Genomic DNA, 17,110 nt, shown 5'->3' with positions numbered 1-17,110 from the left:
GCTTTCACCTGTACATATTATGATCTCTAAACAAATAGGTGTGCGCGTGTATGTGTGTGTGTGTGCGCGCGCGCGCGTGTGTGTGTGTGTGTGTGTGTGTGTGCATGTGCCTTTCTAGAATCTGATTGGGTGAAAATGTAGTTCACAAAGGTTCAATCAAGAAGACTTTTATGCTTCCATAGTTCACCTCTCATTTAATCACACCATCATATCTGCATGCACGCTCAAAATGAGCCTGTCAACTTCCAGGCTTCAATTGAATAATCAGCTGTTTGCCACCTGGTCTCATTTAACCAATAGCATAGCGTCACATCAAATCACACCCCACACACCTCCTTTGTAATTATGGTAGATTTCAGCACACAATCTGGCAAGTATTTTAAAGCTATTGTTTTTCTAAATAGTGAATACAGGCCTACATAAAGGCACATAATGTGTGTTTAGAAGTCTAAATATATCATTACTGGCTAAAGGAGGGGGAACATGTCAAGCAGGTTCCTGATAATCCCTAACCATCAGTGTGATGAGGATCATTTTACAGGCCAGTCAGAAGCCCCAACAACAGCATGCTGTTTGAACTCATACACCATGGTCTGGTTTCTTTGAGCTCATACACCATGGTCCGGTTTCTTGTTACTGGAGGCTGCGACAGCGCGGCCGACCAGGGACGGTCATTAGAGTTGGGGGTGCTGAGATGATGGGTGCGTTCGGAAATAGCACTCCGAGCGCCCAAAGAGCACACTGGACCGTTCGTAAATTGAGAGCGTCGTTGTAATGTACCGTACCTTCACACTCTCATTTCAGTGTAGAGCGTCAGTGGATTTACGAACGCACCCAAAGTCTATATGATGACGTCACATCACAGCCAGAAATTGTTTAATTTTGCATTATTATTTATTTACTTATTGGTATTATAATAAACACATTTCAATATTAAAATAGAGAAATAGAACAATAGAAATGGAAAACAAATATAGTTTATTGAATTGTTTTAGCCTTGAAATTACAGCTCCCCACCAGGAGGGGGTGCTGCAGCCCCGGCCTAAGCACCCCTAGTTCCAGCGACACTGCAGCAGACAGTACAGTACAGTACATCATACCGCATTATAAAATTCAATAAATATAATCAATCAATAATATAGCTCAATCAATAACATACAATGACATCAAATGAAACAGAAAAATACATCTCATTGTACCAGAAATACTACTACTAGTACTAATAATAATAATACAATACTCATTAACTCATTCACCGCCAATGACGTCTTTGACGTGTTATCAGCAATGGCCTTCCCCGCCAAGGACGTGTTTGACGTGTTTTTGTTTTTATTGGTGCAGCGCCTGCAGCAAACACTTGCCCAGCCTGTCACACAGACACAGGTCCCTGCCTTCAAAGGGTAGCCGACAGCACGCGATCAAACACATACCGCAGCTGTTGTTTTGAAATCTAGCAAGAGGAAAAGCAGAGAACGGGTAACGCTTCCTTGTGCAGACAGGAGAAACGCAATTGAAACGCCCTCGGCACGAGCTGGAGTCGCCTTCCTCTGTGCCAGCCAGGAGAAAACGGGAGAAAGTAATCAAGAGATGTGTTTGATCATCGGAGGAATGAGGAAATGATCGATCAGTTTGCGAGGGCGGTGAGGACGTGTTGAATAGCCGAGGGGAAAACGGGAACGATCAAATATAGCAGAGTTGATATGACAGGGAGACGGGTGTACCAGAACAAATCAAAAATAAACACAGGAACAGCTAGGCAGCAGCGGGCAGAAGGCACTCACAGCAGCCCGCTGTCCTTCTCAAGAGCTCTTCAGTTGGTTCATGAAATCGCTGGGCTGCGTGCCCTCCAGTGTTGCTCCTGGCCAATCCCAGCGCCACAGGGCGTGGTTATTGCTTATCCTATGTTGGGTTAGAAATCTAAAAGGGGGATCGTGTGTGTGTGTGTGTGTGTGTGTGTGTGTGTGTGTGTGTCTGTCTGTCTGTCTGTCTGTCTGTCTGTCGGTGTGTCTGTCTGTCGGTGTGTCTGTCTGTCTGTCTGTCTGTCTGTCTGCACACTCACACCGAGTAAACTGTATTGTTGAATGTAAAAAAAAAGCACTTCATGTGTGTATATATATATATATATATATATATATTTTTTTTGTCATTTGTGTCCTAACGAATAATATTTACATGTCTGATGTCAATACAGTTCAAAATAAAAGAATTGAGAGTGAGTTATGCCTGAGATTGTGCCCTTTTACAAAAATGCTTTTTTCTCCCTTTTCTCTTCCCAGACAGGCTTTTTTGATGAACATGGGGTGTATAAAAAGGGTTATAAGTAGAGTACAGAACATGCTAAAAGCTAACTTTCTTTTTGGGGGTGAAAGTAGAGACTTAGATCTTCATTTCGAGGTATTGGACATCACTGTAGTCCTAGTACAGAATTTACTGTGGGTCTTGAAAGATGACCAAACATTATGGAAATACTTTACCTGTGCCAAAAATGCCAGTCAGATATTGGCAGTGAATGAGTTAAGCAAGAAAAATGCTGTGGGTTCATATCACACATATCAATTCTCAAAACATACAGTATCAGTACCAGAGCACATCATTCACTGGGATAGAAAGAGGAAAACACACTTGAATGAATCAGCATCATGATCTCTTCGTTATTCACCAGAATTTGGATGTCCTCAGATACATATAAAATAGTTTTGCTAAAAATAGTTTTGTAAAGAGATTCACCACGCCCCCAATTTATACATGCACAGCGCTTCTCTTAGCAGGATTCTGGCAGCGTCCTCAATCCTGTACATTCTGTCTCAAAACCTCTAAGGAAACCGACCGGCCATCTGGCCTGATTTGAAATAAACTACAAGATGACTTATGTTGTCTGCTGTGGTGTTCCTTCATCTTTGATCCTTGATCTTCAGGCATCTGCTGGTTTTTCCTACATAGGGTTTAAACCACAATGACATCTCTGCATGTAAATCCCATTGGTGGATGTGCAGGTAATGAAACCACTGCCCAATATAAGGGTGAGTAGAGGACTCTGAAAGCCCAGACACATCAAACCAACGTCAAATAAATAGTAGCAATGAAGGCTGACTGTTGCATTGCCTCACATCGCCTGTGTCGGGGCCTAAAGGTTACACTTGAACTCACCGTGAAGACTACAGTCGACGATCAACTACCACGTACGTTCTGTGCCTAGAGCATACAGCAGCTGGCACCGTCCGGGGGAAAGCACTATAGCTGTTACTAGTACTACAGTATATGACTGAGTTATTAGAAACAATGTAAGCACAGTTATTAGTTGGAAATAGTTGAAATGACTGAATTATTCTAGAAATGGTATTTCAATCAATCAATCAATTTTATATTTATATAGCTCCAAATCACAACAAGAGTTATCTCAAGTTGCTTTTGTATTAGGGTATAGAAATGATTGAACTAGGCTCATCTCAGACGTCGATTGAACATGCTGAATCGGCCAGAAAAGGCTGACTCGTGCCAACAGTGCAGGACACGCCGCAAAAATTAGGGACACAGATGCTCGACGATGGCCCGACACGGAATGATGGCCGATCGTTTGGCCCGGTGTGTCAGGGCCTTGAGAGGGGTGAAGTGTCTCCTCCATGACTGACTCACCTGCATTTGATGAGATTGGCACTATGGTGAACTTGGCACCGTCATAAACGGACACCAAAACAATCAAACGCTCCAGTGTTCTTCCTCACTGGCGACTGACAGCACACAGCTGATGAGGTGAAGGGCTCAGGGTGAAGCCAACAGCTGGTGTCAGATCCAGCTCATCCTCTGTAACTCCAGGTGGAGGAGAGAAACGAAAGCGCTGGAGGAGAGAGGTGAAGAAGAGGAAGTGCTCCATCTTGGCCAGACTCTCTCCGGGACAAGCCCTGCGACCTGTGAATTCAGGAGGTGTCATAACAAGGTGCCATAATGACAAATCTGGATTTAGAAATGTAAAAAAAATACATGAATTGGACAAATTTTCATGTCAAATGCAAAGGAAGATTTCAATGTTTACAGAAATGATATATCGTACCTGCAGAGAACGGCATGAATGCATCTTTTGTCACAAATTTCCCATGCTCATTTAAGAAATGTCCCGGGTTGAACGTGTGTGGGCTCTCCCATTCACCCTCATCATGAAGGACAGACATCAGCAAAGGATACACAGTTGTCCCCTGTCATGACAAAATATGAGAGGCTGACTAAGAATATTTATTATTATCAAAAAGGAAATGCAGTCACCTTTTCAAGGGATGTTTTTTAACTTGAATTTTAACATGATCAGTTTTGCTGAATACATTATTATTATGTATTTCATCTGACCTTCCTGATGAAGTAGCCCTGGAAGGTGACGTCTCGGCTGGTGACGTGAGGAATAGCAATGGGGACGATGTTGGCCAGTCTCTGAGTCTCATGGATGACAGCATCAGTGTAGGGCAGGTTCTTCCTGTCCTCCACCCGGACCTGGCGACTTCCTACCACCCTGATCAGCTCCTCCATGACCTGGTCTGAACACACAAAGTAGGAAATACAATTACATTTGCCTGCGTCTGCTACACGCGACACACGTTGAAAAAAAATATCCTTCAACATTTTGCCACCTTCCTGACATAGCATGTACCAATCCATACCTTAGGTCAGGGTTTCCCAAATAGCAGCCCTCGTGTGGCCCGCGCTGGAATTGCATTTTCTTTTTAACCACCGTTTGGGAACCAATGTTCTAGAACAAATCTGATTATCAACCAATTCTCTGTTTTCATTATTATTCTTAGAGCTTCTACAATAGAAAGCAGCGATACTCTTTTCGTTATGTAGTCTCTAGTAGTACTGCTGTAATGTTGGGCTATCCTATCTGTAACACTATTTTAAACCAGTGCAGTGCCCGTTTGCCCCGCTGCTGCACACTGTTCTTACCCTGTACTCGTGGATATTTGGCCATGAGCAGCAAACCCCATCTCAATGTAGTGCCTGTGGTCTCTGAACCAGCTGCAAACAGGTTGGACACTGTGAATATGAGGTTCTTCTCATGGTAGTGAGAGTCCATGATGCAGGAGTCCTGAGAGGAAAGCACACCCACATATCGTAAACTAGACATGTATGCAGCATTGCTGTACAGTATATGAGCATTTCTGTACATACATATTTCCTGTATGAAAGATATCAAAGGTGTTTGTCATACCTCGTCTTTCTGCTTACGGATCAGAAAAGAGTCTATAAATCCCCTGCTCATCTGAGGGTTCAGAGTCTCTTTCAGATGCTTGACTAAGTCTCTGATATCCAAAATATTATTTTCAACATTTTTTAATATCAGCTTCCGGCTCTTTATCCAATTGCCCAGCCAAGGAAAGGTGTTGTACAACTGCCACACAAGAATACAGATTACAGAGATTAGAATTATGAGTGAGAATGTAAACCTAACACCAACCCAGCTTTATAATTTAGTTCCATTGAAAGATTTAAAAAAATTCCATGCCTTAAAATCACGATTGTTGAAAAAATCTTTACCGTGCTCAATCCTAACCCTAACTATGACGATGTCAGTACAGTACAAAGTCTCTGCTCCTCATTCATAGCAATTTTCCATGTTCTAAAATCCACCCAATAATGAAATGCCTGTGTAGGAATTAAGTTGATTTCTAGTTAATTAACTTTTAAAAACAACATCAAGTCAAGCAAAGATTATGCTTACCTGTATTGGAGCAGAACCTGAAATACGTATGGTCTCATTGGCCCTATTCACCATGCATTTGAATCGGGGGTCAGCGTATTCAAATCTGCTACCATACACAATGGATGAGATGATATTGGATGTAGCATAATTCACAGCACATGTTGTGTCAAATGCATTCCCTGTGAAAACAGCAGTGGGAAACAATGAAAGTGTAAAGACTGGAATACAAGACAAACAATACCAAAGAGCATCTTACATTGAGATATGTCACTCCATACCTTTATGCTCTGCAAACACTTGGATCAGATGGTGGCATTCCTCTATGATTTTCTCCTCAGCTGCTCTCTTGCCCATCCCAAAGTCTCTCAGGTTAGTCAGGGCAAATCGTCTCATCTCTTTCCAGGAATCTCCATTGGCAAAGAGAATTCCTGCAGAAATCAGATGATCACAGATAAAACAAGCTATACATTAAAAGATAGAACGCTGCAACAAATGATTAAAAAAAAAAACCCCGATTTGAAAACAGGTGAAACAAACCAAACAGAACTTGTTGATGATGATGATGTTGGTATAGATGTTCATTGCTATTATTTATGTCTTTATTATACCTCTTTATAGACAGTGCTAATGCTAAAGGTTTTGTCATGGAAGTCCATCCATACCATGTCCTTGATTGATGTCATGAGAAAGAGGGGTGCTGCATCTGTCCCCAAACTCCTCAGCATGGTTGACCAGAGCCTGCTTCACTGCCTTGTATCCTGCCAGGACCACCACTTTATTGGGTCCAAAGTACACCGTGAATACACATCCATATTTCTTTGAAAGCTGGAAAAATCAATCATGCAGTCAGATACTGTACTCACTTTTTTCATAATCTAAACCTATATAATTGTATATATATATATATATATATATATATATATATATATATATATATATATATATATATATATATATATATATATACCATGGTCTGGGTGAATACTCGATTCTGATTGGCTGCAGGGTGTACATTAAAAAGTGATCATGTACACCTAGTAAAGTAGTTCAGTCAAATGGTCTGTTCACCATTCATATCAATGCACCATAGTTTCAACAGTGGTATCAAGAGAGCTGTTTGAGCTATACCACCGTTATGGCACTTTTGTAAGTTGAGGGGAAAAAATGAGTCGGTCAAAGTAAGTATTTAAATCACCCCTGCATGCTCAGTTTATCAAAAATAACTATTATTTACAATTTTGATTTTTGTTTCGGAGATTTCCCTCCTGACAGAATCTTCATTGCGAGCAGAGCGATCTATAATGGAGAGTTCCGACATCTCCATTCACTCCAATGACCAGTTTTTTACCTCACAAAAGTTACAAGAAGTAAGGTCCTGGATTAAGCAGGGCTATCAAGTTACAGCAAAATGGACCCTTTGTGATGTATTTTGAAAGGGTCAGACGTTTAAAAAATTCTAATTGTAGCCTATATTATCAGCTTTATTTATGCATCCAAACGTTGCGCAAGCCCCCTTCCTGGCTAGTCATTTGGAACATGGTTAATCATTTTCGACCTCCGCTGACGCAACTCTCTGACTAAATCGCTCTGGTCGCCCTGACTGCTTTCACTTCATGAAATCTCTTTGCCCGTAAATGTTAATATACTTGCCCAATACGCATATATATATATATATATATATATATATATATATATATATATATATATATATATATATATATATATATATACGGTATATATATATATAATGTATGTGTGTGTGTGTGTGTGTGTGTGTGTGTGTGTGTGTGTGTGTATATATATATAATTTATGTATATACACACACACACACACACACACTCAAATGGGGGTTGGGGGACCCCCAGGGGTCTGTGGCACTTTGCAAGGGGGTCCGCAAAGTTTTCAGGGAAAAAAAAACTTTTTGTTGTTGTTGCAAAAGCTTCATAGTTCAATGAAAAATCACAAATCAGAATGAGGGGGTCCCCGGTATATTTTCTATCTTGTAAGGGGTCCTTGGCTGAAAAACATTTGAGAACCTCTGCGTTAGGGGACCCCGAGGGCCAATTTGGAATGACCTACGTAGAAAACCTCCCTAAAGGGGCCCCATGTCATTCCCATCAAACTTACATGATACACATACTGTATGTCTTGAATTGAAAGTGAATCATTCAAGAGAATGTACGTGAATCATGCAAGTTTGACAAGAAATGATTCAAGGTCATTCACTTTCACTTTCAATTCAAGAGAATGTACAAGAATAGAGCCCAACCGATATATCGGTCCACCGATATTATCGGCCGATATCCAATATATCGGTATCGGCCGATATAGAGACAGCCCGCATGTCTGGGAACGCCCACAAAATGTTAAACGGCTGCCGCGCGAGTGGGGCAAAACCGCCGATATATCTCATGGGCTGACTCACCAAAAGACGGTGCTGCGGCTCTAAACTACAGGTTTGGGGGTTCTACAGCAAAACACAAGACGTCTGCTCAGATGTTTACTGCGGTGGTTAAATCCCCGATCGTGTCTGCCTGGGCTGGGCTATCAGCTAAATTCTAACTTTGCTGAATGGATAGAACGGGGGAATTTACCCCACCCTGACCCCGCCCCCAGCCAGGCTGAGCCAGCTAACCCAACGTCTATGACGAGACGTGGCCTCAACCTATACAGTATTGGCCGACATGGTCGATATTTTTTTATTTTGTATTTTCTAAGTTATAGACAGCATGTTGTGTATATCTGATCTTTTTTCTTAACTTGTTATATTTTATATTTGTTATATTTGTATTGTATTTGTATTTCTAGTTATTTATAATTATTAAATTCCCAGTGAAGTTTACCATTTCATTGCATTGATGTCATTTTGGACTGTAAAATATCCTGCCTACATTACATATCTCAAGTCATGTCAAGTGATATCTTTGTCAAGTGTTTGATATTTGAGGGATCATTGCAAAATAAATTGTGTAATATAATGTATATATAATATAAGAATATCGGCCGATATATCGATATCGGAAATGTTTTACTCCCCAATATCGGGATCGGGATCGGCCTAAAAAAAATCCAGTATCGGTGGGGCTCTATACGAGAACCATTCCCGTCAAACTTGCATGATTCATGTATTCTGGATAAAGCAAATTAAGAAATTACTGCGCCTGGATGTCAAAACTAAAGAGAAAAAAGAGGCTGTGGGGAAAAAGCAAGACAGTGGAGCAGATACTGATTAAGCAACTGAATGCTGTTATTTTAGTATACCATGTCTGCTTTATACATTACTAGAAACAGAGCGCACGCTTTCTAGCCTACCGTGCCACGTCATCGTCCTCATTCCCCTCCTCAAGATTCAAGATTTGTATTGTCACTCCGTAGTACAAGTACGCACGTGTGAAATTCTTATGCTGTAGGCTCCGTTACAGACAAGGTGCAGATTTAAATAGGTGCAAAATCACAGCAAACACAATCACAGCAGCAACAATAGGACAATATAGTTAACTAGTAAGGCATTTGTGGCAACACTAAAATACGAAGGGTAATAAATAGGTAGTAAGGGTATTAAATATGAAATGGAATGAGATGGAATGTATATTAAAAAAAGTGTCCAGGTGTGCAGGGAGGTGTGCAAATGTCAATAATCCGGGTTTATGGAGGTCTCATAGCCTGCGGGAAGAAACTGGAAGAGCCTGTATCTTCTCCCTGAGGGCAACAGGGAGAAGATGCTGTTCTGCGGGTGGTTCATGTCCTTGATGATCTTCCGGGACCTCCTGAGGCACCGCTGATTGTACAGTTCCTGCAGTTTTGGCAGCTCACATCCTGTCACATGCTGGGCCGCGCGGCTCACCCTCCTCAGCGCCTTGCGGTCCATGGTGGTACAGTTCCCGTACCAGGTCAGCAGGCTTTCGTTGGTGCCTCTGTAGAAGTCCCTGAGGATTTTGGGCCTCAGGCCAAATTTCTTTAGGCGTCTGAGTCTGTGTAGTCGCTGTTGGGACTTTTTGACGACGGTGGCGGTGTGGCTGGCCCACGTCAGGTCCTGGTGGATGTTGACTCCGAGGTACTTGAAGCTTTCCACCCTTTCCACCAATGCCGTTGATGGTGACTGGGGGGTGAGTCTCCCTCTCCTTCTTGTAATCCACAATGATCTCCTTGGTCTTGGAGACGTTCAGGGAGAGGTGGTTGACCTGGCACCACTGTTCCAGGGCATCCACCTCCTTCCTGTAGGCCGTCTCATCGCCATTCGAGATCAGCCCCACAACTGCTGTGTCGTCTGCAGACTTCACGATGGTGATCTCATCGCTCATTTCTACCGTCCCACGTTGGTTTCCCCTCGACATACGCAGCTCATAATCTAAACCTTTACATACTGCTGTGTGCTTATTGTAAGAATTCTATGCAGTCTTTCATAAACCAAGTCACATCCTTTGACTTTCTAATCATTTGCAACATGGTGACAGGCCCGGTTCCAGAACAAAATTAATTAGGGTGCATCTGAAATGAGTGGAGGTGGGCTAGTGTGGGCCGGTAACAGCAATGATATTGTAGGTGTTACGGGTCCTGAGCGTAGTGCCTGATGAACAGGTTATGCTGAAACATCGCTGGAAAAAGATGTAAACGTAGCCTATAGTGGGTCACTCCTTTTCAGTTCATTTCCAGATATGGATAACATATCTCACCTTGCCTTCTCTGAGACTACGACCGACCGTTTAAGATCATCGATTAAAATCATCCAGAACGTAGCCTAGTTCGACTCAAAGTACAAGATGACAGACAGATTGGCAAAGCCCACTACCAAACAGCAGTGTTGGGCAAGTTACTTTCAAAATGTAATATACTACATATTACTAGTTACTTTCATTTGAAAGTAATAAGTTACTTTACAATATTACTGTCTGTGTAGAGTAAACTTCTTACACTACTTTTGCATTACTTTTACCAAAACAACAGCAGCAACAGAATGACATCGCTGCCCCGGAACCATCCCGAAAAATAATTTCAACTACCTTGAAGTCAATGTAAACAATGCAAAATTCTAAATGTTATTCTTTTCCTTTGTGATTGTCATCTATAGTGGTTATTTGCATAAAAACACAGTTTGATTAGGAAATGATTGTATCTTTTTTAAATAGGCCGCTTTGATTTAAAAAATAAAATTAACTCAATTTGTAACGAGTTACTTGACAAAGCAACTGGTATAATATTACTGCAATCCTATAAGTAGTTATAAGTTATATTACAGAGTTACTGCTAAAAGTAATATATTATGTTAATTTTGTAATGAGTTACCCCCAACACTGCCAAACAGACACAACAAAGCAAGCAAAACATTTCACTTAGGACTACACAGAAAATATAAGGAAATACTAATAAAGAAAATACTATTCAAAAAACCTCCGCGGCTGTAGCGTCGGACGCCTAGGAACATAACAGGCCTAACTGATTATTATTCATATTTCCACGGTGTGCAAATTATTAAACTGAACACAAACTGAAAACAGATGGTCACAAACTCACCTCACACAGGGTGTGGTGGGGTCTCTTGAGATCCAGCTGCAACAGGTTACCAAGCAGGGGAAGAGGTTTGGGTCCTGGAGGCTCCTTCCTCTTTTCCTGGGAGCTGAAGCTGGAGGAGAAGATGTAGAGGACCAGCAGGAACACAGCAGACATCAACAGGCTGGTGGGACTAGGGGAGGGGAAGAAAGCCAAATCTTCCACAACAGACATTGTTCTTGACATACAGTATGTTACGTACACTACAGGCCTACTGCTCTGACTGAGCTTGATCCATCAAGGAACAACGTTGTTTGTGCTCGCAGAAGCATCACCTTGACAGTCATTATTCCTAATGAGTCCCGAGAGAGAGAGAGCCTGGTGACGCGAGGTTAATTCCTAAAGGGATAGAGTGTCGTCAAATCACCCGACACGCCCCTCCTGTGCGGACGGTTTTCGCCTGGCGGTGCACACCCCGAATTGTGTAACTACGCAATGGTAACTATGCGGACGCGGCTGGGCGGACAAAGTGGAGTTTTCAAGACTCACTCACTTCCGCGAGCAGACACCCACACAGATATTCCCACCTTGGTTGAGGGTTGGACTTGGGACCCTGGCACAGAGCCAGAAAGTGCTGGCTTTGTGCTGGCTTTGTGCCTGCTTGGACAAAAACAAGGCCAGGTCGAAACCTGGCATAGGGCCGGTGTGCTCAGTAAAGTGCAGAACTCTGCCAAGGTGTATTGAGTCATTTGTGTTCAGTCTACTTTAGTGCACATCAACTGTAGTGTGCCTGTGCTGTGTAGCCTATGTGGGTTAATAATCCTGGGTTTAAGCTTCATTAACATGAAGTGGCAGATTTATGGTTAATCTAGTAATATATATTATTTTCACACATAAATGTAGGCTATTGAAATGTAGGCTTATTATGTGGTGTATCCCCCCCCCCCCATACATGTAGGCTAGGTGTTTTTACAATGAATTCGTATATCATTAATAATTAGGATTATTGTAAATATTAGGATAGGTGAGATCAGATGACTGCTTACCATGTAAAAGCTTTAATAACACTGGCATTGAGGGCCATAGTGTTATTAAATATTGTACATGGTATGCAGTCATCTGATGTCCCCTGCCCTAAACGTTGTCATGACTTGCTCCTTGGCAGAGATCTGTGCTCGAGCACATTGCCTCGTGTTTCACTGTAAATGAGTAGGCTATTGTGACAAGCGAAATTTTTCAGTGAAACAAGTTCGCTTGTCACACAATTCTCGTTACTTATTTGAGGGCATGTATGGTTATCGTTCACGTTCGCTAACCTGTCGGTCTTTAAACTCTTTGAACAGGTCGGGGTGCCTGTCGGCATAATGTTTAGCCAGGTTCGATGTGTTTGAGCCTTTCGCTTTGGTCGCGTTGAAGCACCTTTTACACACTGGTTTCGATGTGTCCACGGGCTTGCCTTCGCTGTCGGCAACGTATACAAAATATTTCCATATTTCGCTTCGTGCATCTGCTTTTTCTACAAGCGTTGGGCGGCTTGCAAGACCAAGCCGCTGCCATTTTGGCTGTGTCTGTCCTCCTGTGTGTCAGGGTGCTGCAGTGAGGACTGAAGGACTGGCCATAGAGCGAGCAGAGAGGGGGGGGAAAGTCGGCACGCCCACACATGAAGCAGACAGAGTCAGAGAGGCGTGATTTCTAACCCCACATAGGATAAGCAATAACCACGCCCTGTGGCGCCGGGATTGGCCAGGAGCAGCACTGGAGGGCACGCAGCCCAGCGATTTCATGAACCAACTGAATAGCTCTTGAGAACGGACAGCGATTTCGAGAGCGGACATTGAAATTATTGAATTATGGTCACCTACCTTCCTTACCATAGTAATAATAATAATAATAATAAGTATAATAATTGTAATCTACACAATCTACAAAAACATGCAATAATATAAACGGTGTTGTGTTCACGTTCATAGCTCATAATGTATCATATCGTTAATTTCAAGCTCAATTCTTACCCAGAGAAAAGGTACAGCACTGAAAATGTAACAAGCAATAGTTTTTTAAACATCTTTATTTTAAAAGATGAAAAACCCCAGGTGCTTTAGTCCCAAGCTTCAATGCTCCTGGCCAATCCCGGCGCCACAGGGCGTGGTTATTGCTTATCCTATGTGGGGTTAGAAATCACGCGTCAGAGAGAGCTTTTTTCACTTTTCACCAGTCACCATTGGTTCAAGGCAACGTCGTGTTGCCTTCAAGTGAACTGGGACACAGGCTCTCAACTTTAATGCCCCAGCATCCTCCTTGTAACGAGCTAGCCACAATATTAGCCAGAGGTGCATTACCGCCACCTACCGGACTGGAAAGTGGAAAGACATTACATCGCCTGCATCCGTGCTAAAATGGTCTGGGCGACTGAGTGGAATGTAAGGGCCCTGCTGTGCATGCTGCACACCGGCCCCAAAAAAACTTTCAATTGTTTTGGCTTTCACCTGTACATATGATCTCTTGTAATCTGCGTGCGTGCATGCGTGTGTGTGTGTGTGTGTGTGTGTGTGTGTGTGTCTTTCTGGAATCTGATTGGGTGAAAATGTAGTTCACAAAGGTTCAATCAGGAAGACTTTTATGCTTCCATAGTTCACTTCTAGGGGTGTCACGATATTTCGTCGCACGATATATCGCGATATCGAAACGTCACGATATGCATATCGTCAGAAAAAAATATTGTAAAAAAAAAAAAAAAAAAAAAAAATTGCTCCTGAATAATAATAGAACAAATTTAGCAGAATCAACACGCATGAGTGAGGGGGTAGACTACTACTGGCATGGCAAAACAGCTCAAGGGGTACATAAGATTACATATGTTTAGGGACCATTGAGCATGAGTTATTTAAGAAATAGATTGTATACTTTATTTTTCTTTCACCATGCAACAAACATTTAGTTTGTGACAGTGTGACACATTCTATTGCAAGAGAAGCATTATCTTCCATGTTGTTTTATAGTTATTATAATAACAATTTCCAAAATTAGCATTTGTTTTGTATTTTGTGTATTTCAAATGAAAGACTATTTTTCCAGTATTTTCCCAGGGCTCCCTTGAAAAGAGGTTTCGATTTCAACGGGACTCACATGGTTAAATAAAAATTATTTACTTTTGTTAAAAAGAATATTGTTAAAATATCGTATCGTATCGTTATCGTGAACCCAATATCGTGTATCGTATCGTATCGTGAAAGTAGTGTATCGTGACACCCCTATTCACTTCTCATTTCATCACACCATCATATCTACATGTTATGCTCAAAATGAGCCTGTCAACTTCCAGGCTTCAATTGAATAATCAGCTGCTTGCCACCTGATCTCATTTAACCAATAGCATAGCATCACATCAAATCACACCCCACACACACCTAAGAGCCTGGTGACGCGAGGTTACACACACCTCCTTTGTAAGCCTGTGCATTTGCTATTATTCACCCCCATTGTAAGCCAATCACATGGCTGCTGTCCTCTTAAATCCTTTGTCAAGTATGAACTTATTCTTGCTTCATTGGACACACCTGTTGATTGATGCCAAAGGCCACGATGGTGCACTTCTACTCCTCCATCGTTGAGTCCATCCTCACCTCCTCCATCACCGTCTGGTATGCTGCTGCCACTCTCAAAGACATCAACAGACTTGAGCGCATCATCCGCTGCGCTGAAAGGATAATCGGATGCAACCTGCCATCCCTCCAAGACCTGCACGCAGCCAGGACACTGAAGCGGTCTCGCAAAATCATGGCTGACCCCTCCCACCCTGGCCACAAACTCTTTAAGACACTCCCCCACGGCAAGAGACTGAGGTCTGCCAAGACCAGAACCACCTGCCACAAGACCAGCTTCTTCCCAACCGCCATCAGCCTCACCAACAAGGCCCGAAAACCCCTTCCGCCAAGGGCCTCACAAACAACCCCCCCCCCCCACACACACACACACACACACACACACACACAAACTCTGTGTGTGGGGGTAACTGACTGGTAAATTGATGTAAATTGATGTAAATTCCCTGCACATTAATGCCTATTTAACTTAGCCTGTAAATTGCATGTACATTCAATGTAAACTCATCTAACTCTGACTGTAAATTCATGTAAATCCACTGCCTATTTAACGTATATTTAACTCAGTCTGTAAATCTCATGTAAATCCAACGTAAATTCATATTTATCATCCACAGAACACTTCAACACTCATGTACATATTGTATATATTGACTTGATTTGATTTGATTTGATTGCACTTGCAACCTTGCGATTGCCGTTAGTTATCTTCCTACTTCTTATCCCTGTATATTGATGTAACCGCTACGCTGCATACAGACACTAAGACAAATTCCTCATATGTAACTTGCATACTGTGGCAATAAAAGTGATTCTGATTCTGATTAATTATGGTAGATTTCAGCACACAGTTTCAAAGCTATTGTTTTTCTAAATAGTGAATATAGGCCTAGATAAAGGCACATCATGTGTGTTTAGAAGTCTAAATATATAATAATTATAGCATTGTGATGAGGATCATTTTACAGGCCCGAGAAGCCCCAACAGCATGCTGTTTGAGCTCGGTCTGGTTTCTTTGAGCTCATACACCATGGTCCGGTTTCTTGTTACTGGAGGCTGCGACAGCGCGGCCGATCAGGGACGTATTATAAACATATTTCAATATTAAAATTGAGAAATAGAACAATAGAAATAGAAAACAAATATAGTTTATTGAATTGTTTTAGCCTTGAAATTACAGCTTCCCACCAGGAGGGGGTGCTGCAACCTAAGCACCCCTAGTTCCAGCAACCCTGCAGCCAACAGTACAGTAGTACAGTACAGTACATCAGCATTAGAAAATTCAAGAAATATAATCAATCAATAATATAGCTCGATCAATAACATACAGTGACATCAAATGAAATAGAAAGAAATACATCTCATTGTACCAGAAATACTACTACTAGTACTAACAATAATAATACAATACTCATTAAGCCAGAAAAATGCTGTGGGTTCATATGTCACACATCAATTCTCAAAACATACAGTATCAGTAGTTGGGGGGTGCTGAGACCATAGGCTGAGACGATGGGTGCGTTCGGAAATAGCACTCCTAGCACCCAGAGCGCACACTGGACCTTTCGTAAATTGGAAGTGTCATTGTTAATACCTTCGCGCTCTCATTTCAGTGTAGAGCATCGGAGTGGATTTACGAACCCACCCAAAGTCTATATGAGGGATCAGCTGAGTAGCATTTTGGTAAACAAACCGCGTCACCGGGTGGCAACGGCAATGGAACCCTATGGAGCCCAAATGGCGCGAGGCTTGAGTGGCTGACTCTAGCCAGTTAACTCTAGGCTCTTTCACACCGGCCTTGAAAGCCGAAAAATGCACGGAAAATAGGATTCGCGCCTCCGATGTGAAAGTCGTGAACGCGCTTTGGTGGACAATTGTTTTACGCCTTTTGTCCCGCGACGGTAGGTAGTAACAGCGCCGGTTTACCTGGCAACGCGCCTCCATTTGAAAGCGTCGTCGCAGCGAGCCGGAAAAGGTGCGAATGGTCAGCTCATTCATAAAAAAATTACAGGGGAAATCACCTCATGTATCAAGAAAGTGCAGGAGTGAAAGTAAAAAAAGTAGCCTATACAATCATGACTGCAGGGACGCCAGGAGGAATGCTCCGTGCGGTTAGGCTTTATGCTCAAACGATGTTGACATTAGTAGGTACAATTAACGGATATAATAATAAGCTTCAGAGGGCTATAGCTGTCTGTGGCGAGTTGGTCTGAGGATATTCCCTCTCAAAATCAGCTCTGTGCATTCCCTTACAAAAACTACTAACGTTAAGTAGTCATGTGCATTTATAGCCTATACTATTCCCCCGACGAACGTTATGCAGACTGCAGCTGT

At 42.3% G+C, this 17,110-nt stretch overlaps 1 protein-coding gene across 1 annotated transcript in view; it reads right to left on the bottom strand.

Moving 5' to 3' along the window:
- The window catches only part of LOC310788366 (uncharacterized protein), a gene marked incomplete at both ends in the record, with an annotated part of 33,036 nt that extends 21,628 nt beyond the window's left edge, over positions 1 to 11,408 (bottom strand). The window contains 9 exons of the mRNA XM_083649932.1: positions 3,723 to 3,906; positions 4,049 to 4,190; positions 4,339 to 4,523; positions 4,930 to 5,071; positions 5,195 to 5,374; positions 5,705 to 5,865; positions 5,965 to 6,114; positions 6,349 to 6,511; positions 11,199 to 11,408. Of these exons, the coding sequence (XP_083506058.1) occupies positions 3,723 to 3,906; positions 4,049 to 4,190; positions 4,339 to 4,523; positions 4,930 to 5,071; positions 5,195 to 5,374; positions 5,705 to 5,865; positions 5,965 to 6,114; positions 6,349 to 6,511; positions 11,199 to 11,408 (1,517 nt within the window). The remainder of the gene's footprint in view (positions 1 to 3,722; positions 3,907 to 4,048; positions 4,191 to 4,338; positions 4,524 to 4,929; positions 5,072 to 5,194; positions 5,375 to 5,704; positions 5,866 to 5,964; positions 6,115 to 6,348; positions 6,512 to 11,198) is intronic.
- Positions 11,409 to 17,110: the final 5,702 nt, after the last annotated feature.

This window comes from Poromitra crassiceps (assembly GCF_964638095.1).
Source record: "Poromitra crassiceps genome assembly, chromosome: 13".
Taxonomy (NCBI): Eukaryota; Metazoa; Chordata; class Actinopteri; order Beryciformes; family Melamphaidae; genus Poromitra; species Poromitra crassiceps.
The sequence above is the reverse complement of the archived record's forward strand: the minus strand, read 5'-3'. Positions and strand labels throughout refer to the sequence as shown.